The 21,906-nt window shown below is 42.3% G+C and overlaps 2 protein-coding genes across 4 annotated transcripts in view; one reads left to right on the forward strand and one right to left on the reverse strand.

Annotated features, from left to right (window-relative positions):
* The window catches only part of abr (ABR activator of RhoGEF and GTPase), a 121,217-nt gene extending 109,883 nt beyond the window's left edge, over positions 1 to 11,334 (forward strand). For all 3 annotated transcript variants that reach the window (XM_085420223.1, XM_085420224.1, XM_085420225.1), the window contains exons 17-23: positions 6,720 to 6,779; positions 7,189 to 7,298; positions 7,526 to 7,665; positions 9,321 to 9,455; positions 9,612 to 9,717; positions 9,879 to 10,032; positions 11,071 to 11,334. In XM_085420223.1, coding sequence (XP_085276349.1) covers positions 6,720 to 6,779; positions 7,189 to 7,298; positions 7,526 to 7,665; positions 9,321 to 9,455; positions 9,612 to 9,717; positions 9,879 to 10,032; positions 11,071 to 11,160 — 795 coding nt within the window. In that variant the 3' untranslated portion in view covers positions 11,161 to 11,334. The remainder of the gene's footprint in view (positions 1 to 6,719; positions 6,780 to 7,188; positions 7,299 to 7,525; positions 7,666 to 9,320; positions 9,456 to 9,611; positions 9,718 to 9,878; positions 10,033 to 11,070) is intronic.
* A 3,878-nt stretch (positions 11,335 to 15,212) lies between these two features.
* On the reverse strand, positions 15,213 to 21,766 carry LOC146660394 (TELO2-interacting protein 1 homolog). Its single transcript, XM_085420228.1, has 5 exons — positions 21,627 to 21,766; positions 21,035 to 21,202; positions 20,721 to 20,869; positions 20,243 to 20,473; positions 15,213 to 20,160 (listed from the first exon to the last, which is right to left on the reverse strand). The coding sequence occupies exons 1-4, from the start codon at positions 21,637 to 21,639 to the stop codon at positions 20,405 to 20,407; spliced, it is 399 nt and encodes a 132-aa protein (XP_085276354.1). The 5' UTR covers positions 21,640 to 21,766; the 3' UTR covers positions 15,213 to 20,160; positions 20,243 to 20,404.
* Between the last annotated feature and the right edge of the window lie 140 nt (positions 21,767 to 21,906).

Consider the following 21,906-nt stretch of genomic DNA (forward strand, 5'->3'; position numbering starts at 1 on the left):
TGAAAGGTCAAATGACTGAATGTAGCTAGTGATGACAGTGATGGCTAAACTGTGACCCAGAAATAAGGATATGGGTTTATTTCCCTTTTTTACCCTGGTAGAATCTGCATCTCTATTACTAACTTTAATATTTGAGCTTTAAAAAGTATTGAATATTCTTGATTAATCCTGAATTGCACTGGAGTTTGATGCAGGATCGGTTACACTCACTTGTGAATAACTTGTGAGAAGATGTTAATATTTGAAAAAATGGTACCGACATGAAACGGGACTGTGCGACGATTTAATTAAGATAGGAATTCACGATCGCTCTAAAAGCACTCTGTTTAATAATATGAAATAATAATTTCCTGCTCCCTGCCCTCTCCTCTCCATCAGTCTTCATATCCACAAGCCTTTTTTTCTCCTTTAAAAAAATAAAATTAAAAAAAAGCTACTAGTGATGACTAAAAGGCAGCTTGTCATGTTGTTTGACGATCAGAATGGCTCCCTCTGCTGTTCAGTTGTGATAATGACGCCTCTTTGGCATTTAAAGCAACGATTTTTTCTTCTTCTGTTTATTAAGTGTCATATTACTCCATATTGTCTCTGAGACACACATCTGGAATGTTTGCATGATGTCGTTTTGGTATGCAGCCAGTTATTATCCCTTTCTTTGTAGTGTCTGCAACTGGCCTTTCGTGGTGTTGCGACGTTGTTTAAATGCAGTTTCTGGTTTGTGACTCTTTTGGCTGAGCAGCAAAGGTTCTGTGATTCAGTGCACACCTCTGCACACACAGCTGAAACAGAGTAATGCAGACATAAGCTGAGGAATTTTTAGGTATTTATTTATCTGGAGGGGGTGACCACGTTCTTGCACAGCCCTCCTCTTCTTCAGTATCAACAGCGTTTTGAGCTGTAATTTGTGTGCATCATAACCGTGTTCATAACAAAGAGTCAGATTTAGGCTGACCTTTGCTTCCATGTTTTCCATTATTCAGCACGAGCCTGAGGAAAGCTGACCACTCTTTTATACTGAGCGGAATAAAACAGTGATTACATACATTATTTCTCTGTACACAGGTACCACCGTGTTAATGTCAAGGCATTAGAGGAGGAAGTCCCTTTGTCTCACTGCTGTCCAAATTTCTCAGCTTTGGCAATAAGTCTTTTTGGTATCTTGCCACCCTGCACTCACACCGTGCCGAAATCCCTGTTCACCCATCTGCTCTGTAAGGTTCATCCTTTAATTCTTGTCACTTTTTCTTTCTTTTTCTTTTTTTTTGAGTGAGCTTGTGTTGTCATTTTTCCAAGCTTGGTTGCCTTTTGATCCTATCAGTCTTTCTACAGTCCCCCCCTTTCTTTCCCTCGGTCATGTGTTTCATTGCAACATGCTGGGGATTGCTCTCGATGATGTTTAACTATCCACTGATATTATCTAAAACCATAACACAGCGGAGGCACGCATGGATTTTTTGAATAGTTCTGTTTTCTGTAAAGGGTTCATTCTTAGTTTTTGGTTAAGCAGTGTGTGTGTGCACTCTGTTGTGCATGCTTTTAAAATTAAATCATGCAGATATGCGTCTAGAAATTTGAATCATAATTGTTGGGGCCAGGAAAAGCAGACTTTAGGGCATAGTGCGTCTTGTTTCTGTCTGTGCATCTGTGGCATGCATCATGTTATTTACTGGGTGTTTAGAGGAATGAAAAGGATAGGTGAGGGCACGGAAGTACACCAGGGAATTGTGCTCCCTACGTGAGCTGGAAGCAGCGCCTAATTAAGACACAGTGTGATGAGATGGAAAGCTGGCTGGAAAACGCTAATTGGTGTAGAACTAGACACAATATATTTGATGTGTCGCAACAAAGGAGCAAATAGCCTTGAGGCTGGGATGTGGGGTTGTAGCTTTTGCGTTGTGTTCTGTTTTTCCCTCCTTTTTGTGGACTTTTAGCCAGCTTAGTGCAGAGAACAATGCAGACTAAGCCATCGAGGAGAATCGCATCCGACCATTATCATCTTCCCTCCCACTCGCTCATCCTACCTCTTACCCTTGCAGCATTTCAGCTCCCATATGGAAATTATACTCTCCATTTTAGTATGTTGATTGGTGCAGATGAGATATTAGCATTTCATCCTTTCTGTGTGCCTAAAATGCCATCTACTCCCCTAATGGCCTTTTTATATAGGCCACATAAATCTCCTCCTGTCTCCACCGGAGGGCATGGCCCTTTATTGGCCCCAATTCATCCCCCCCTGTGTGCAAGATCTGTGATTGGTTAATGGGCTCCAGGAGGGGAGTGGCAGGTCAGTAAAGCATTCTCAGGTTGATGCCCACAGTGACCCCCTTGCTTCTGGCTGTGCAGCAGCCAGCATGCAAATAGCCTTTAATCTCCTTACAGTGACACAAAGGCATTAATCATCTAATTACGGAGTGAGATTTTGGGGATGTGCTATTAATCACAGTAGTGTTGTGCACTTTATTTTTGCCCCTTGCATGCAGGTATCTATAAAGATATGGTCACTAAAAGTGTATTTGTCACTGCTGGTAAACATAAAGCACATGCTGTGAGCCTGAGCAGCAAAAGTAATGCGATGAAAAGTTACTAAATAATCAGGAAAACAAACTCGCATAGTTGCTCAGTTGAATCTTACTCCAGTTCTTTTTTTCACATTAGCTGGGAGGTTAGTTGCCATGGCTACAGTTGACAGACTTTGGATGGTGGGAACGGTGCATTTAAATGATAAAATGTCAAAGTAAATGAAACAAAGTAGTCTTTGACTGTGTCTCTCCTCCATGTGGAAACGAGAGATGACACTGGTCAATAACAAAGTTCCTGAAATCACGTGAATTTGAAGAGATTTCGGTCTTTTCCTGAGCACGTTCATGCTGCAGCACAATGAAGAAATCATAAAAAACTGATCATATGGGTATTTTAAGGAAAATAAAGGAGGTGTTTGTTTTTGACTCTGAATATTAAAGGAATATTTCACCCCTTTATGTTTTTCTGCGTTTCAGTATCAGTGCTCCGCTCTGCTGCAGGCAAGGATGGTGTTGCGTAAGTGTAGTACTCATCTGTGTGTCGCTGCTTACAGGGGCTGGATGAGAATCACACACTGCTGGCAGAGATAAAAGACTAGTCTGCAAATCACAACTCTCATTCAGTTGAAAATCCCTGCCGATTGGCCCAAACTAGGAAGAGAGGGCAGAAGGCAACATGGCAACCGAGTCAAAGACCTCCCATGGCCTCGTTGACATCAGCAGCTGTTGAGTAAAGAGTCATATAAACATTATGGTTCATGAATCCAAAAATAGTCCTGTTGCTTATGGAGCAGGAGCAACTTTGCTGCTGCAGGATGTGTTAGCTGGAAATTAAAAAGAAAAAAAATGAAATGAAGGTTCAGTCACTGTGCACACGGTTCCTGTAATCCTGCTAAATCCAAGGAGCCGCGCAGTTAGCACCACGTTCTAATTAAAGGACTAATAAAAAGCTTTCTGCAGCTGAATGAATATTTAATCAGGCAGAGAAGCAGTGGTGAAAAAGTGTGATGAAACACAAAGGACAAATTAAACAGCGATTCATTAATTTAGCATATCAAAAGATCAAGTTATGCTTTTTGCTGTGTTGTCGCCAGCACGCATTACCTCTCCAAGCACAGCAACAATAAGCTAATTAAGTCTATAGAGATTTCATTAGTTTGGCTTTACACATCACTTTGTACCTGACTGTTTGGTTCAGGCTTCTGCCGCTGTTTTCCTTCTCTTTGGTCTGCATTATTCAGCTCTTGCTTTTACATAAATTTATAATCACACAAAACAAACAAGTGTCCAAACACTGCTCTTTAGTTGTACTAAATCTGAGCAGCATGTGATACTAAATGTTCATATTGGTGACAAATTTGCACATCTGAGCAAGATTTTCTTTTTGCACTTAACTGAAACGTAGTTTTGCAAACAACTGTCCTTTCACAGACCCGCATCGGTCACGCTTGTCAGATGAAAATGCTTTCATGTATAGTGTTCCTGTGGACAGGAAAGAGGGATCCCTGTGCACAGAGAACATCATGGATGATGTACACCGATGCATCAAGATTCTTTGTAGCGCTGCATGTGTTGAGGCTTGTGCAGCTCCATAGGGGATGCAGACCCTTGATTGCCCCTGTGTTGTTGCTGTCAGTCTCAGATCCACAGCAGGGTGGAGGGCGGGATTATATTTCCAGAGGGGAGGGGGGAGGGCTCTCAGTTAGTTCCCGTAGTGTAGTCATTATCACGTTCGCCTAACACGCAAAAGGTCCCCGGTTCAAAACTGGGCGGGAACAAGATTTTATTTTTTTTTCTTGAAATGTAAAACTGAAATCCAGAGTACAAGTCTGAGTAATACTGTGTGACTGATAACCACATTCTGCCCTGTCGGTGTAAAAGAAACCATTTAGTAGCACAAAAGAATGACTTATCAGCTTTGATCTTGTAGATCAGTCTGAGTAGAGCACAGCCTGTACTCTGTTCAAACTGCATGTACGTCCCGGCTCATGTCTGCCTGCTTCTTTATTTGGAGACTCTTAGTCATGATATCAAAGCCTGTATTCTGCATGACTGACCTAGAGTCCAGCAACATGCAGGAAAAAGGATACTCAAATCAACCGTGACTTTTCTGTAGGTTTCTGCAAATGGACCGAATCACACGGCGGCCGCATGCTTCCCGTTATGTTCATTTCAATACGCTCAAACATGCAGGAGAGCAGATAAATGAGGGTTAGTGTGTTTAAGCACACAGAGTACAGAGTTAGTGGGACGTGCACATATACGGCCGGATGGAAGTAAACCGGCTGTACCTCATACTCGGTGCGCACACTTGCTCCCATATAAAAGCTGGGTTCTTTTATATGGGAGCAAACGTCTTTTTTCTTCTTTACGTCTCTCATATCAAGTCTCAGCTCTGTTACCTCCTGCCATCTTCCTGAAGGTTCCCTGACTGCGAGCTGTCACTCGGAATAAAACCTTAAATCCTCCCTCTGCTGTTAGACCAGCTGACTGAACTCATCCTCCGCTAAGTCACAAACCGCGTCTTGCAGTGCAATCCCTCCTGCTGACATTTTGTGCTTTATTCTGAATGAAATACTATAAAGTAAATGAAAGCTTGCTTCATGCAGGCCTCCTCTCAAACTCATTTCTCAGGGAAGCAGGCGAGTGGGGGAGCAAGTTCCTCTCAGCTATTTTTTAATAAACGGCCCAGTTGTGGATACAGGCTTGGACAGGGTCACTGAGTATACAAATGGCTGTAATGGACCCTTTTTGTTTTTACAACCCTATTTGAGTACATTCATTTTTAATTAGGATTTTTAGAAATGAGCAGAGTAATAAGGAGGAAATGGGTAGGATATTTCTTTTTATTTTTTTCAATTAGTTTACTCCAGGGGGGCTTAAAGAGGCGTCATCAGTGAGCCTTGGATCTTTGCCCGGTTCCCTTCTCGGCAGTTGCTGTGTAAAGCCCCGATTGCAGTGATTACCTGTCCTTCGTCTGAAGCCCAAACACTGCTGGGAAAACAGGCTTTAGCGATAATAGGAATGCGTGAAACCGGTGCCAAATGGCCTTTTTACGAGGTAATGAAATACACTCACTAAAAACTTTTAATCCCGACAATAAGAGGAGCGTGCTACCCCTGCGCTCACCCAGCAAGAGTAATTTTCCTCTACGTTAAGCACATCGCTGTGCAGGGTTGCGATGACATAACTGAGTAGTGCAGATGCTGAAACTATAAAAAAGGCATTAGCTGTTGTGGCCTCGCACAGCGGGCGCAGACTCCAGGAGACTTAAAACAACAACAAGCTGTCTGTGCTGCCTCACTGAGAGACGTGAGAGCCACGCTTTGAGAATATGTGCGGTGAACGAGGAGAAGTGTCTCAGTTAATCTGGAGCCCTCGTTCGACGCCTGAGAGACTGCTGAAGACGTACAAGGGCAGCAGAAGCGACAAAGTTGTGGGACGATAAACTTACTGCCTTCAGTTTATTGTCCAGCGTCTACGTTAGAGCCCGGGGTTACAAGCATTACTTTGCCTGGGCTTCGGGTAGTGCAGTCATGTCTCCAGTTTCCTTATTTTATCCTCCACTAAAACCGAACGTTGAGCTCCATGTGGTTATAATTTTGGAGATATTTTTCAGTTGTTTTAATTATGTTTTAATTCTCTGTAGCTACAAAACCCCAAAGGTGTCAGATCATACTTGAATGTCTTACTGGGATTCTTCTTTAGTGAAATGTAAAGAGGTTAAATCGGCATTTCTCTGTCAAACACACGAGGACGGTTACTTTTGCTTCACCACTTTCTGTTTTAGAATGGAAATTTAAGGCTTTCTCAGGTTTTATTTAGAGACAGATTAAAGCATAAAAGCAGACTCTATCTCCGTACTACAAGAACAAACATTCCTGAGGATTTATGTGGGAAAATAATTTCCCTGGTGGCAAAGTCCGGTTTGGTCACAACACCCACCGTGGGTACGCTGGAATTAAGTGAGCAGGTTTCGAAGAAATGTACAGATACTGTTGTCAGGCTTTTTTTTTTTCTTCCTTTCTGTGTGTTGTATTGAGAAATGTCGAGTTGTCCAAGGGAGTGACGGCTCACTGATGATGTGATTAAGCAATTTTTCTGTTCCTGGGAAAATCCCAGTATGAATTTAGTCATGTCCTTATTTAGGCTTCTCAAAAATGTTAACAACCATGTTTCTGTCTGTGTTGTGTCTTTCAGCTGGATCCTCAGACTGTGCAGTCCAAGAACTGGCACATGGATGTCATAGAGATGAATGGGGTAAGTATCTGAGAGGGACTTTTAGCTTGGACTCGTCCAGTAAATAAAGCCTTCAAGGTCGGAGATTTGTACAGACAGAATTTTGAATAGAATAACTAAATATATACAAAGGAAATCTTGATTTATTTTTTTTTCCATAAACTTTTTTCCACAAATTTTTCTTTTATTTTAGGTTTTTTCTCCATATATTAAAATGATTAGCTTAAAGATCATCATCATCATCATCATTTATTTATAAATAGACCAAAGTGCTGTACAATACAAATATAAACTTAGTAATAAGATAGCAGAAACCAGACATAGAAATAAAATTAATAAAAAAACAGATGTTAGTCATCGCACACAAAGTGACTCGTAACAATCCCAGAGTTTCAGTTTTGCCTTCTTAATGTTGTTTGTTCCTCCTCAGATTAAAGTGGAATTCTCCATGAAGTTTACAAGTCGAGACCTCAGCTTAAAGAGAACGCCGTCCAAAAAACAGAGTGGCGTGTTTGGAGTCAAAATCAACGTTGTTACAAAGTAAGCTTGTTCCTGTTGTTGAGACTGAAAAGGGCTCAGAGCTCATGTGTCTAAATGATAGAATGAGACATTGAAAGTTTCATGAATAGGCATTCATTGATGTGTATGTGAGATGATGAGAAAAGTTCCCGTCTCATGAAAAGAAACAACTGTTTTCATGGCGCCTGTGATGAAGATGTGCAAGCCCAGTTCAGTCATCAGAAAATAACTGCTGTGTGTGTCCACAGGCGCGAGCGCTCCAAGGTGCCTTACATAGTCCGTCAGTGCATTGAGGAGGTGGAGAAGAGAGGGATCGATGAAGTGGGAATCTACAGGATCTCAGGGGTGGCCACTGATATCCAGGCCCTCAAATCAGCATTCGATACCAGTAAGACTCCATTCACTGTCTCTGTGTGACACGCTCTTCCTCCCATCGTCTTTACTGCACGACAATATTGTTTATTGTTCTTTCTCTTTGCAATGCAGTAGAGGTGATTCTGTGATGCAGAATATGTGCAATGACATTTAGATTTATACACTACTGTGCAAAAGTCATGAGCCACAGTTCATTTCTTTTGCTCTAGGAAAATTCCAAATAGCAATAATTTATTGAGAGGCAAAGATACAGCTAAATACAGAGTTTGTATAATTCGTCATGTGAGCCTGAACTTTCTTACTTTAAGCTGCCTTTTTGTAATTTCTCTAAGAAGTCCCAGGAACAGTAGGAAGAGGCTTCTTGAAGGACACTCAAAGCTCTTCTTTGGATGTTCTCTGACAGGATGATCCCACATTGCTTCAGTAATGTCGAGATCCACAATCTAGGGAGGCCAGTCTATGACTGATAGTATTGCATCGTCCTAAAGATGTTGCTGCTGACTTTCAGTTCAGTTCTTGTGTAATCTGGCATACCTCAGCAACAGTCATCCTTCTACTTAGACCATTTCTGATGAAGCTTCAGTGAACAGTAGATGGATTAACTAAAGAAATGGGGGCAAATTGTGTTTTGCCAAATGCAGCTAGCAACAAAGTACCTAAAGATCCAAAGATAAAATAAACTCTTTGCTAAGTTGTCTGTTATGTGTAGACACAACAATGGTTCATCCCCTGAGTTAGATGCCTTTTTTATGCTTGAGTGATTCACAGATTGGTGTGAAGTGGCTTAACAAAGAAAAAAACATTCCTCTGAAGCTGGTCAGATACAGACACAAGAACAATAGTTCAGTATCAGTGAAGTCTTATACTGATTTTCAGCAGAACACATGAGTCATCTGTCTGTGTTCTTGCACTTTGCTTTTAAAAATCTGTGAGACGCCCAGTGCACTCTGCACATTGTCAAAAACACTGGTCTCACTGCAGCGAACAGCTGAAACTGACAGGAAACCGCAGACAGACTGTATGAGGACACTCTGCAGGGCTCACTCTGTTTTCCAGCACAGCGATTAATTCGCTCACTCTGTTCAGCAGGAATCACGTATGAACAACCAGGTTACAGATGTTACTGGCAAACATTATAAAATGATCCACACAGCAAAAAAATAAATCATCATTTGGCTTTTATTGTATGTGTCCTGAACTTGGGTCATGTGAGAGTCAGTAAGGCGATAGGTTTAACACAAAACCGGCTGCCCCCGCATTACAATCCCACCATACCCCATTTTTTTCTCAGTAATTTCCAAAAAACGTAGCACCTTATGCTGCTTTTAGATGTAAAAAAATTCTGCAGCCGGGTTTTTAGTAACTGAGGTCTTTGCTTTAGCACTCTAGATGAGGGATTAGTGAAAACTGACAGTCAGGCAATCCAGGACAGATGAGGAGCAGCAGCTGTATCGTGTTCAAGGTCTCCTGTTGCATAAGAGTCTTTGTGGTCACAGCTGCTTTTACTTCGCTGAGATGTGACTGAGCAGGGCCTAGCATCCACTCTGATGTGATAAACAAAAGTCAAACACCAATGCATGCGGGGTCACCTCAGTCCTGGAGACAGAGGAAGCAGAGATCAAGTGTAAAACTTGAATAATGTGATAAGTGTTTGTGTCTGATTTACAGATACCAAAGATATCCTGGTGATGCTGAGCGACATGGACATCAACGCCATTGCAGGAACGCTGAAGCTGTACTTCAGGGAGCTGCCGGAGCCTCTCCTCACTGACCGCCTCTATCCCGCCTTCATGGAGGGCATAGGTGCGACCTTTGAGCTCTTACATTCATTCCAGGAAGTGTGTGTGTTTAGACTTTTGCCAAAGTGAGTTACAGTTGACCAACTGGAGAAGATGAGGACTGTTAGAAAGCTGTCTTGCCATAATTGAATCTGACATCTTCTTCCTCCCTCTCTCACAGCTCTCTCAGACCCAGCAGCCAAGGAGAACTGCATGATGCACCTCCTGCGCTCGCTGCCTGACCCCAACATCATGACCTTCCTCACGCTGCTGGAGCACCTCAAACGGTACACAGACACGCAAATACACACACTTTTTGTTATTCTTTAATCGTGCTTATTCGCTTTTTTCTTTACAAAAATGTTTAACCTGTTCCAGTCACCTTTATACATAAGACTAAGCTCATCACAGAGAATCTAACGGTGCTTGTTGGTTGTTGTTTCTGCAGGGTGGCTGAGAAGGAGCCCATCAACAAGATGTCCCTTCATAACCTGGCCACCGTGTTCGGCCCCACTCTGCTCAGGCCCTCAGAGTCAGAGAGCGCGAAGGGACAGCACATCACCTCCGCTTCTGACATCTGGTCACATGACGTCATGGCACAGGTGCATGGATGTTTTTGAAAGTTGAATACAAAGCTGCATTTTGTTAATTGAGATAAAAAAAAAATCAATTGGCCTAGCAGGTACAAGAGGTCGATGTTAAATTGGTGCGTATGTGCGTATCACAGCTGCTGCTTGTGATCTGCAGATGAATTTCACTCCCACATCACCCAGTGACCAATGTCACTGACCCCCACCCACCCCAGCTGTATTTAGACTGCAGGCTATCCATTCATCTCTGCAAAGAGATGTTTCCTGTTCACAAATAGCTCCGCTTGGCAGAATAAACAACATCCAGAGTAAATCATCATAAATGGGGGCAGAGTGCACATGCACGGTCCCATCTGTCCATTACAGTGAAGCCCAGTGTTTGCACTGAGGCTTATTTAAAGTCTAAATGTTTACTGCATTAAGAATACAACACGTCAGACAGATGAGGCCAGTGCTTCATCCTGCATGTAATCTAAGTATAATCTGGGTGAATTAGTGATGGATTCCTTTGTATTTTTTTATTTTGTTTTTTTAATTAGAGACCCTCCACCTAGCAAAGTGGCAACATTCTCGCTAGGAGGTGATTTTCCTGATGAGCTGCGACAGCGTTAACCAGACATGTGCCCTTATGATAAAACTGGTTATTAAAGCGGAGATTAAGGGGAATTTGTGGAGCAGAGAGAGGAAGAACATTAGATTGATTGATTCATCTATGTTTATGAAGCTGATTTTCTTTTTAATAATGGTCAAAGGTGACTTTCCGTCCATGGCTTACTGCCACAACCTTCCCTTACTCATTTTAGGTCAGCAGCAATTTGTCTGCCCTGTAAATTGTAAAAATGTAAAAATAAATGTAAAAATTCAGATATTTTAAAGCAAAGCACATCACAGCAGCCAGCTCATGAGCCATATCTGCTTCCATATAAAAAAAAATATGTTGGTTGTAATGTTTCTGTCACAAAATCCAGAATGATCATTTTCACCCTCATCCAAGCGCAAATTGTTCCAGCAGAAGCTGTACTCATACAGCCTTGTTTTCTCCTCTCTTAGGTCCAGGTGCTGCTCTACTACCTGCAGCATCCTCCCATCTCCTATGCTGAGCTGAAGCGAAACACACTCTACTTCTCCACCGATGTTTAATCCCCAGCCACCTCCCACAGGGCTTCACCTGGAGACGAAAGAGTGAGAGAGAGAGACTCCATACAAACATTGGTCCCCAGCAGTCAGTAATCCTGCCTCAGCTCTCCCTCGCCCACAGCAGGCAGCTCGTCTCAACTGTACAGCCCCCCAATCCCCCAGCCCTCCCCTTCCACATCTCCCTTCCGTTTAAACCCCACATCCACCCGACCCTACCACACCCAGTCCTGTGAGGAGATGGAGCCGGGCACGTGAAGGAGATTTCCGGGGCGTCTTAATAGTCATGTGTCGTGTCCTGTAAACGTGAGGAGAGCCCAGCCGCTTCCCACTGGCAAGAAGACAGGGAGTTATGGGACCACTGTGGGGAAAATGGGAGGGGACAAGGGTCTGGAGGCCACAGCCTGGCGCAGTGGCACAGGATCATGCCTCGGCGTGTGGGGTGTTGTCATCCCTTTGCCAAGTTCTGGTTTGATGATTTGAAAAACCAGTCGACTCAAACTCTACTTTCTGTTTTTGTTTTCTTGGTCAGAGGCATTCCACAAATAAAGGCATTTACATGTTTTGGAATAATGTTTAGCACCTGATTTTTGTTTCCTTCCCTGGGCTTTCTGTGTGTGTGTGTGTGGGGGGGGGTGGTAGGAGGAGGCCAATGTGTCTGAATGACAGTGTGGATGTACATGACGTGTGTGTGTACTTGTGTGTTTAAGGGAACACAAGAATTATAGAAAACGGCCGTCCCAGTAAATGGCTGGAATTTTTCTTTTCCCTCTCTCTGTACTGACAAGCAAGAGAGAAGTGCCCTCCTCACTGAGTCTCGGCCAAATTAGCCCTATTTATTTTAAATATATATAATACGTGTGCCTGTACAGTTCTGTGCAACTAGAGAAATGCTCTAAGGAGTGTGTTTTTTGAAGTTTATTCAGGTAGTGATGTTATTTTTTAGTCTACTTTTCTTATTCACCATGTCCATGGTTGGTAAGCTGTACTGAAAATACACCCAGAATTCATTTCAGATCACTTTGTAGAGGAGCGAGGGCACCCTGTGACATGACGGTTGTTTGGACAAAACACAACGAATGGAACATTTAGCTTTTTTGGTTTGTTTGTTTTTTTGTTGTTGCATTGCAAGCCTGTTCCAAGTGTCTTACTGCACCGGTATAATCTGTAGGATGATTTTGTGTAGTTGCCCTCATTGCATGTTCAGCTTGTCAATCAAACTAGGCCAGATAACAAAAAGGTAGGCTGTCTCTGCAAAGCAAAGAAAAAAAAGTAAATAAATACATAACTGCATAAAAGAAAACCCTCTGTGCTCTGTATAAAGCCAACCTTTCTGCTATCAAGCCTGCAGCATATCTTAAAATACTGCAAGCACTGCTAGATGAGTACTATTTGATATTTTTAATATAAGGTTAAAAGAAAATAAAATGTTGTATTTTACTTCCTTTGAGAAGAATTTCAATATACTGTAATATTGAGGCTAAATGTTAATGTGAACTTTCTCCCCGTTTTTTTTTTTTTAGTAAAATAAAACTTATCAAAACACTCTCACCTTGTGTCCGTCTCTGCTTACAGGTCTGCTTTAGCACCAGCTTCCTGCAACTGCAGTAACTCAAAATTATCTTTTGGATATGGCATCATAATGTTTTCATGTCAAACTGTCACATGGTAAAATGATGGTAATATCAGGCACGGGACAAAAACACTGACGCTTGCCTTTCCCAGACTCTGTGTGAGCTGTGACTTCATTCTGCATCACTGTACCGTAACACTGACCTGAATCAGCCACATCGGTGCTCTCAGCTCTCAGGAATAGTTCTCTATCAGTACATGTTGCTCCCCCTGGTGGTCCAGTGAAAATCTGTGCTGAAATGAGCTGAGAGAAAGAGGGAGGGCACTCCAGGATGTTCTTTTGATAGCTATAGTAATGTCCAAAGGTCATGAGCAACCCCTTAAAAAACAAAGATAAATACAGGAAATAGGGGGGGAACAGAGTTTGTACTGTTCTAATGAGCTTCAAAGTCAACATTTATCAGAATCAGAATACTTTATTAATCCCGAAAGAAATTAGGGAAATTAATGTGACCAGCTTTATCCTTAAACACAGCCTGAGCTCTCGCAGGCAGCTTTCTTGTCATTTCTTTAGGCAGTCGGCAGGAATAGTTCTCCAGGTTTCCTGAAGAACATTCAAAACTCTTCTTTGGATATTTTTGCCTTTTGTTCTGTTCTCTGATAATCCCACACTGCTTCAATAATGTTGTGGTCTGGCCTGCCGGGAGGCAGTCCATAACTGATATCCATTGTGTCTTTTCCTATCCAGCTATGCTTTTAGGCAGTGTGTTTGGGATCATTGCATTGATGAATGATGAAAACATGGCCAATCAGATCTTTTCCACAATGCACTACATGCTGACTCTGACTGTGCTTTTCTCCTCTTAGCATGTCTTCTCTAGCTGCTCCTGTCCGATCTGCTAACATGAAGGTTGGGTGTGGTGGGTGAGGTATGACATATAGCTCAGTCAGACACCAGGGGGCGATACAGACATTTTGGCTACACTTCTTGTCAGGTTGATCATGTTTTTTCACATTACTTAAATTATCTATTATTATTATCTATTACTAAAACTTTCAAACATAATACTTGCAATATCATTTATAGATCTAAAAAATATTCAATGTAGTCTAGAAGATGGTATAAAGTGATACAACTAGGATCTGAAACTGGAATACATGTGCCTTGAAATTTTATTGAAGCACTGTTTTTCATTCAGCTGGGTTATACATAATATATTTAATGTAGGCTATACTGCATTATTAATATAGATATAAAAAATCCTCCTGTCTCTGTCAAACAATGCTGTCCAAAATATCCCTGTTGCAGGCTACACTGTCCCATTTAACAACCACTCACTTCTGAGTTTGATGGTCTTTGCTTACAAAGGTTTGGCTTGATGTAACAACCCTTATTATTGGGATAATAACACGCGGACCCCCACCCCGCCCTCGCGGGCCGCAGGACAGCTAGACCTTGTGCAGAGGCTCAGTGAGGGAGGGTGGGGGTATTGTCGCGAAACGGGACGAAGGGCAAGGGCCCTAGAGTAGCAGGAGCAGCAGCAGCAGTGCTCGATGCACCTAAGTTTCTTCCGCTAAAGAATCCGCGGTTTCCCCGAGAGGTTTGCGATGCTGACACAGATGTTGATGCTGTTGAAGCTGCTACGCCTGAATCCCTCCTCGGCTCTCACGGCCTGGTGCGGGACATGTCCTTGTCGGTGGTGTGCGCTCCTGTCTGTCTTTTTGGCTGGCTATTTGTCCGCAACCCCGACACACTTAGTAACTCGTATATCGCTACCTTTACCGATGTCGCGGTGGGGCATTTTGCTACCCCGCATTATTCGCATTAGGGTATTTCGCTACCCCTGTCTCATCGCCTCGGGGGTATTTGCCAACCCCTTAGTAATCGCGATGGGGTATTTCACCACCCCAACCCACATTCGTAAGTTACGATGGCAAACATCGAGGGACCCCCAAGCGCCGGGGCAAACAACTCTCAACTTCACATCATCATCTTCTTCTTCCTCCTTCTCCTCGGTTCTCCTGCGCCGAGCTTGCGAACGCTTAGCTTTACAGAGGGCAGTGTTTGCGTAAACCAGACTAAGTGAGGACCTTGGACTCTCTGTTCCTCCTCGTCCTCCTTCATGAAAACCAAAATAATTCCAAACGCCAGATCTGAATGAGGATGGGGGAGGTTCAATTTGCCATGTTGCAAGGAGAGCTTAACTTCTGTCTCGCTAGCTTGCCCTGCGCTCTTCCTTCTGACGATGCTGTCTGTGTTGAGCGCTCAGTGGATCTGCGCTCGACAGTGCAGCCTAGGCGGAGTAGTCGAACGCAGATTCACTGAGCGCTCAACACAGACAGCGTCGTCAGAAGGAAAGTTGATAAAATAAATTACAAATGTTGTATTGTTCGATACATATGCGTACCGAACCGAAAGCACTGTATCGAACGGTTCAATACGAGTATCGTTGCACCCCTAATATATACATACACACACACACATACATACACACATACATACACTGCAAACAATAAATACACATTCCAAAATAAAAACACCTCTGCAAATGAAGTGGAAAAGTTTGCTCTGGCGGCGCTTCGCATCAACATGTATATGAGGTACATTGCACTTTTGAGATTTGATCTGTGCATAGGTGCATCTTTGACGTGCAGCTCAGAGATCCACAATCCAGCACGTTTCCGTTTCTCTGACCGTCAGGCTGGCTGACCCGAGGTCACGTCAGAGCTTTGTTTTCTATCTATATGTAACAGACAGTCGGTTCCTCTCCTTCCACGCATTTCATACGACATAGCAGGCATACTGCTGGTTGGTTGACCAAAGTTTTTTAATGCCTGTCTACATTAACACATCTCGAGAGGCGTAGGAGCCAAAAAGTGAATCTGGAGCCAAATGTAGCAGCTGCAGCAGGGCACACAGAGCAAATATTTTCATAGGGTAGTATCAGAAATTGGACCTTTGAATATGTAGTCCCTTTAACTTCTTTCCTTCTATTAAACCCTTTGAGAAACAGCTATCCAGTGTACTCCTGATATGTGCTCTTATCATTTGTTCCTGATGCTCAAATACAATCCTGGACTCAACATATGTGGCTGTGTCTCTGTCCTTGCTATAGATATGTGTTAATGTGCAAAATAAGGTTAAAAAATAAAGAAATAAATGTGAGTTAGAGCAAGCTAGACGAGCAGAGAGGAATGTGTTAAATGAGGGTTAACTACCACACTGATCCCAGAACAGACCGCATGTACAAATCAAGTTCTCCGTCTAGTTTGTTCATGCAACTGGCTCACTGTGGTGTGATAATAGTGTATTTCTCAAAGCATAGGGTGTAACAAAGAAATGGATGCCTCCTGATGGGAACAGTGAAGATGGTTTGGAAGTCCTAAAACCTCTTCCTTTGTAATGGGCAGCAGTGGGTGACTCCTCTTGTTACATGCCAGTTATACCACAGACAATCCAGCTAAAATTCTCACAGAATTTCTCACAATTGAGAAAGTGTCTTTCCTTCTGACTTTCCCATCTTACTCTTGTTTTTATTTTTTGAAGTACATTTCCTGAAAAGTTCCCCATTTCTATGATCAGAGATGTGAGCCTGATCTCACAGGTTAGGGTTCGGTAAATGAACAGTCATACCATTTATTTTTTTCATTCACAACATACTAGATATTATTCTTTGGTTCACAAGCTGGACCAGCTCTACCAAGTTATCTATCACTGCACTATGCAATTAACAGCATTAACCCTTCAATGCCTGTAACAAAAAACGAAATGTCCTTCACATGATCCAAAGTGGGGTCTTCAAACAGTCCAGCACCTGGAACTGTTTGTGTACTTAATAATATATTGCTGAGCTTCTCTAAGTTACAGTAGCTTGTGTTCGTATGTGTACACAAAGACATAAACGTTCAATGATAAAAACACACAGTAGAATAAAATTGTAAGAAGTCATCAGTTGATGCAGTTTAAGGACACTTGTTCTTCAGTGCAGTCTCACCTGGAGCTCACATTTCTAGTTCATGCCATCATGACCAAAGATTCTTCAATTAATAGTTTAAAGATGTCCATGAATGCACTGCTAACTGCTCTTCAACCTTGTAAAAATCAACATGCATTTTGAATAAGAAACACTTTTACAAAACCAAAAGCTTCACTGTACTTAGTGATTTATCTGTCTAAACAAAACAGGTTCAGTTTGTGACTGAGAGAGCAGCTCGGTGGCGCTGAAGAAACACAATTTCATATGTTGTAGTAACAACACACTGCCACAAGATGGCACCCTACACCTACTTTACCATGCTGTTCCAGTAAAAAAGAAAAAGTGACAGAGCCTTGAAAGAGTGAGTGACACTTTTTATGAACTCATCTGTAATGTGTCACCTTTTCTGTAGAATGAAGTGCTTCCCTTCTTTTAAAGTAAATGCAGGCTTACAAAGATCCTCTAAACATGTTTCTGAAATAATCCTAAACACAATCATTAAATCAAAAATGCAAGAAACTATTTATTTAATCACTGTTCGTAACTTAATTCCTTAACTTATTACAAAAATAAACAAAGACTTTTCTGCTGTCTCACCTCTGTCAGTGTTCATGCTGTTACAGGAACAGGTGGAGGTGCAGGTGGAACTTTGACTTCACTGTGGTTTGTATGTGCAGGCAGGAGTGTGACATCTCAGAACAGCAGCGGATTGTCGAGCACGGTGACTCCTGCTGCGACGCCCCCGTCTGAGTGTCCTGAGCTCTTGGTCCTCAGCAGATGGCCCACACACTCATTTATCACCATGTCTTTACCCTGCCTGTAAGAAAACAAAGAAAAGACTAACATTAGAAACAGCCACCAACCAATCCCTTTTACTCCACCGCCCAAAGACCAGTGAGAAACACTAGCTAGTATTAACTTGGAATCAAAGTCCACTAATCCCCAGGCTCCCAGCATAACATACAGTCCAGCACAAACTCCACAAACTGTCTTGCTTCAGCTGACTTTCCTTCACCTTCTCTCCAGAGAATCTGTTGTGCTCTTTTCACCACGAAGCCACACTCCTGCTCACTGATCCTCACCTCTTTTTAACCTAGTCTCAGCAACTTTGTCCCATAGCTTGCACATCCTTTCCACCTCCATCTTTCTTCCCAGGCTTCCTTAAAAGCCAGCCTAAGAAATACGATTTTATAATTGCCCAATAAATTAAACTGCCATTTTCAAAAGTGTTATCATCCAAATTCATGCAGCGTGGCTAAATTAAGAATGAATTACAAACCCTAGCTTCCTTGCTAATATGATTAACAGCGAAATACTATCATAGTGGAGGTGTCAAATTACTGCTAAAATAGCTCATGTGAACCCTGATACTGAACTATGTATTTATCAAAACAAATGATCTGATATTACAAAGAAAACTAATTATTGCTTTTTACAGTATTAGCCCAGAGTGATGTAAGGCAGGGTGGTTAGTCAGCCGTAGCTTTTTCACATCTTAATCAATGTTGTTGTCAAGTGTGTCTCGTATACACTATTATCTCAGTCACAGTACAGCATCTATGAATCAAAGTAGATACACAGTAATGCAAAACAGCAGGCAGTCATGTTTGTGTCGTCACTGTTTTGACTGAGGCTAGCTCATACATGGAATGCAAGAAAATGCTGCATGTGTGTGCAGATCCATGCACTGCTTAAGCTTCCCTAGTTTAACAAATGGTGAGAAACAAACAGAAGTTTCAGCATTTGCTGCATTGCCAACATTTTTAAAGATGCTTTTGTCCCCCCGCTGTACCTCCTCCTTCTCACTGAGGCTTCGAGACAAACCGTTCTGCTGCTGCAAGGCCATTGATACTGTTTTATAGATCTCTGGACCCTGTAGACGAGCGCAACCACAGAAAATAAATCACAGGAATAAAATGTGAATGATATTGCCTACACTGGACAGCAAAACCCAGGTGAGGATTATCTAATGCCAAATTTTCCAAACAATGAAAAAATCGTGTCCTTTTTCTCCCCATGTATAGTGTAGAGGTCAGCGAATGCCGCTCGGATCTGCTGCACAGCTTGAGGCTGGTCTGGGAAGAACCTCTCCAGGACTCCAGGTCTGGCGAGCACTTGCTGAACCTTCTTGGAACCAGCCAGGTAAGCCCTGATATCTGGACACTTCACAGCTCGAGAGCGCTCCATCAGACGACGAGCATCCCAGCTCTGCAATTGAAAACAGACAATGAATTCTCTGCTTGCAAGCACACCAACCAGCAGAGCGTGACAATAGTTGGTTTATATTCCGCTGAGATTTGACAGACAGAGACAGAAGAATGAAGGACAACAACACAGAGTCACGCTATCAAGGAGAACTTGGACGCTAGATTCAGCAGTTTGGCTTGAAACTTGCAAACTGTTTTAACTTGTTATGTCCGATAACTTTTCCTTCCAGGCTGCTCGGCAGTTTTCTTTCACTTGTTTCCTGTTCCTGCCAGCAGAATGCACACACAGCTGCAGTAACTACACACAATGTTGCAGAGAACATGGAGCAGCAACAAACATGTGTTGGTCTCTAATCACCCATTCAAACTGACATAGCGACAGAGGTCTGTTGTCACTTATATCAGCCAATCAGGGCTAGACTTGGTGTTGCTAAGCAGGGAAAGAAATAAACTCAATGATAATGACGTTCCAGTTTCTCATGAATACGAATCACTTTAAGCAAGTCTGCAGGTTTCATTTTAGTGTTTTTAATTAAACTCTTTGATGTAATCATCCTGAGTGCAAATCAAAAGTTGGACCTGTTCAGAAGTGTAGTTGTCAGGCATGTAACCGTTCCTGAAATACACCACGGTGACCTGTTTGCTGTCCCTGAAGTGAAAGTGACACAAAAGACACATTAATCCATGTCGACACACAGCGACCTCCACTTCCTGGAAGTCTCTCGTGCTGCTGTCCACTGGGAATCCCCATGGTGCCTCTTCCCAGTGTCTATGACATGTAACAAATATAATAAAATAGCAAGGAATTATAAAGTAAATGACAAGATTTTCCATTTAGTTTAATTTAACAGTAGTCATTTTGCAGAAGACAGACATTTGGTTACTATAGTAAAAACTATTATGTCAAATTAACCAAAAAGAAAAAGAGTCAACAAATGCAGACACTTGGCTGTCTTCAGCAACAAAAACACCATCAAAAAAGTCACAGTCATCAGAGCAACATCGGAGAAACAATAAAGTCTAACCATGGAAGGTATATAGAAACATATGCATAAAAACACAAAAACAAATAACATCAACAATGAGCACCTTTAGTTTTGCTGAAAGTGATATAGCTTTCTGTTCCCATCAACTGAAAGCGCCAACATTTCAGGTGAGCATGCTGGGCAGCTGAAGCTGACATCACAGCACAGCTGCTCTTCCTCATCAAGAAAGCTGTGCTGCACTGCATCGCTGTTGGCATGCCCAGTCTGTACGTACAGAAATATAACAGAGAAATAAATATTTGCATCTGCTTATTGAAAAACAATATCAAAGAAATACTTCACTCACCCTTCCCCCACACTTAGTACCACACTCCAACAGTTTTGCAAAAGCTTCCCTGGAGAATCATGGAGAAAATACTTTTAGTTCCTGGAAAGAGCTCAAGGGTCTAAGTGTAAAGAGTAGACATGTTGACAGATGCTGGCCAATATCCACTCCTAATCAGGTCCTTTAACTCAGGGCTGCACTGCTGCTGGCATGTTTGACATCTGTATGTCGCCTGGTGCACATCATAACGTTCTTGGACCAAAAAGAAAAATAAACAACATGACTAATAAATCACTGCCTTCACAAATGACTTCTATTAATGCAATACCATGTTCTGATTGTACAGCAAGGGCAGAAAACATGCTTCATCACACTATGTTCAAATCCATCACCCTAACCTAAATAGCAGGTTGCTGTTTACTATTAATGTTGATTAAAATCACTATTTTTCCTGCTGACACTGTGAAGTTGACTCTACATAAAACTACTGATACAGTACCTTGAGTCGGAGCCTGAGGCTGGGATCAGACAGCAGATGAATGCAGCGCTCCGTAACATCCTTAGTGATAATGAGGTGGGAGGGAAGCTCTGCTTTCACATCAGGACTACCAATATCTTCCACATCCTCACACTCAGTGGGAGGAACCTCTGCAATGGCAGCACATGTACAGTTAGACCGCCAGTTTAGCAGTGAGGTTCAGATTTCTATGACTCTTAATTACAATGATCCATCTCCTCTACACTCTGAATCTAATCTCACCACCACTACAACCTATAGCTTATATTCCACTGGCCCGTAGACAGACCTATTACCTCGGTCTTCAGTGTCAACATCCTCTATTCCAAAGCTCTCTGCCAGTTCTTTCTGTTTGCAGTAATTCAGCAGGAATTGGCCAATGCTGAGGTCTTCCTGGTCACTGGAGCTTTGCCTGGAGCTGGCAGACTTACTGGTCCCGCTACAAGTGGAAGGAAACCACCTCGCTAAAGGAAAAACAAGACAACAATATGAACATAGGCTTGGTTACAATAAAATAAGTCAGTTGATCAAAATCAGTGTGACACAGACAATGATGTTTTTGGAAAGAGCCCATTAGTGACATTTAATTTATACATTTTTACTGTGAGGGCTTGTAAAACTTCTGTATGAATATTATTATGAATATTAATTCTACAACAGAAAACGACTCAGCATTTAAACCATCACGATGTATTAAATGTTTCCAAAGACACTGATAATTTGATAACAAGCAAAGTTATATATCCTGAAATGTACTCATTGATAGAAACTTTGAAAGGCAACACAGAAAAATGCGGTAGAGAATGCCTTGAGTCACATTTTCTTCCTTATCCTCTTTGACTCCCAGTATACGTGAGACTCAAGCTGACATCACTGTTGAAATCTTACCCAGTGCCTTCATGAGCGCGTGCAGCACGGAGCAGAAAAGAGCAGCTGTGTGCTCGTAGCTGAGATCCAGAGCCGTCAGCACATCCTGAACGATGTCCCCGACCACGGGCTGCAGTCAGAGTGAGTCAACATAACTGTCAACACTCGTGGAGCCTGGCCAACAAGACAGGATTACAATGAAATACAGTAAAAGCTCAGGGACGCACAGGCTTAAGCAGACAAAGAAGGAAATCGGGTAAACCCTCCAGCACTCATTTCTGTGTCCATTTTGGGCTAAAAA

Source organism: Rhamphochromis longiceps, linkage group LG10 (genome assembly GCF_057381845.1).
Source record: "Rhamphochromis longiceps isolate RC_006_pf linkage group LG10, R_longiceps_female_GT1.1, whole genome shotgun sequence".
NCBI lineage: Eukaryota > Metazoa > Chordata > Actinopteri > Cichliformes > Cichlidae > Rhamphochromis > Rhamphochromis longiceps.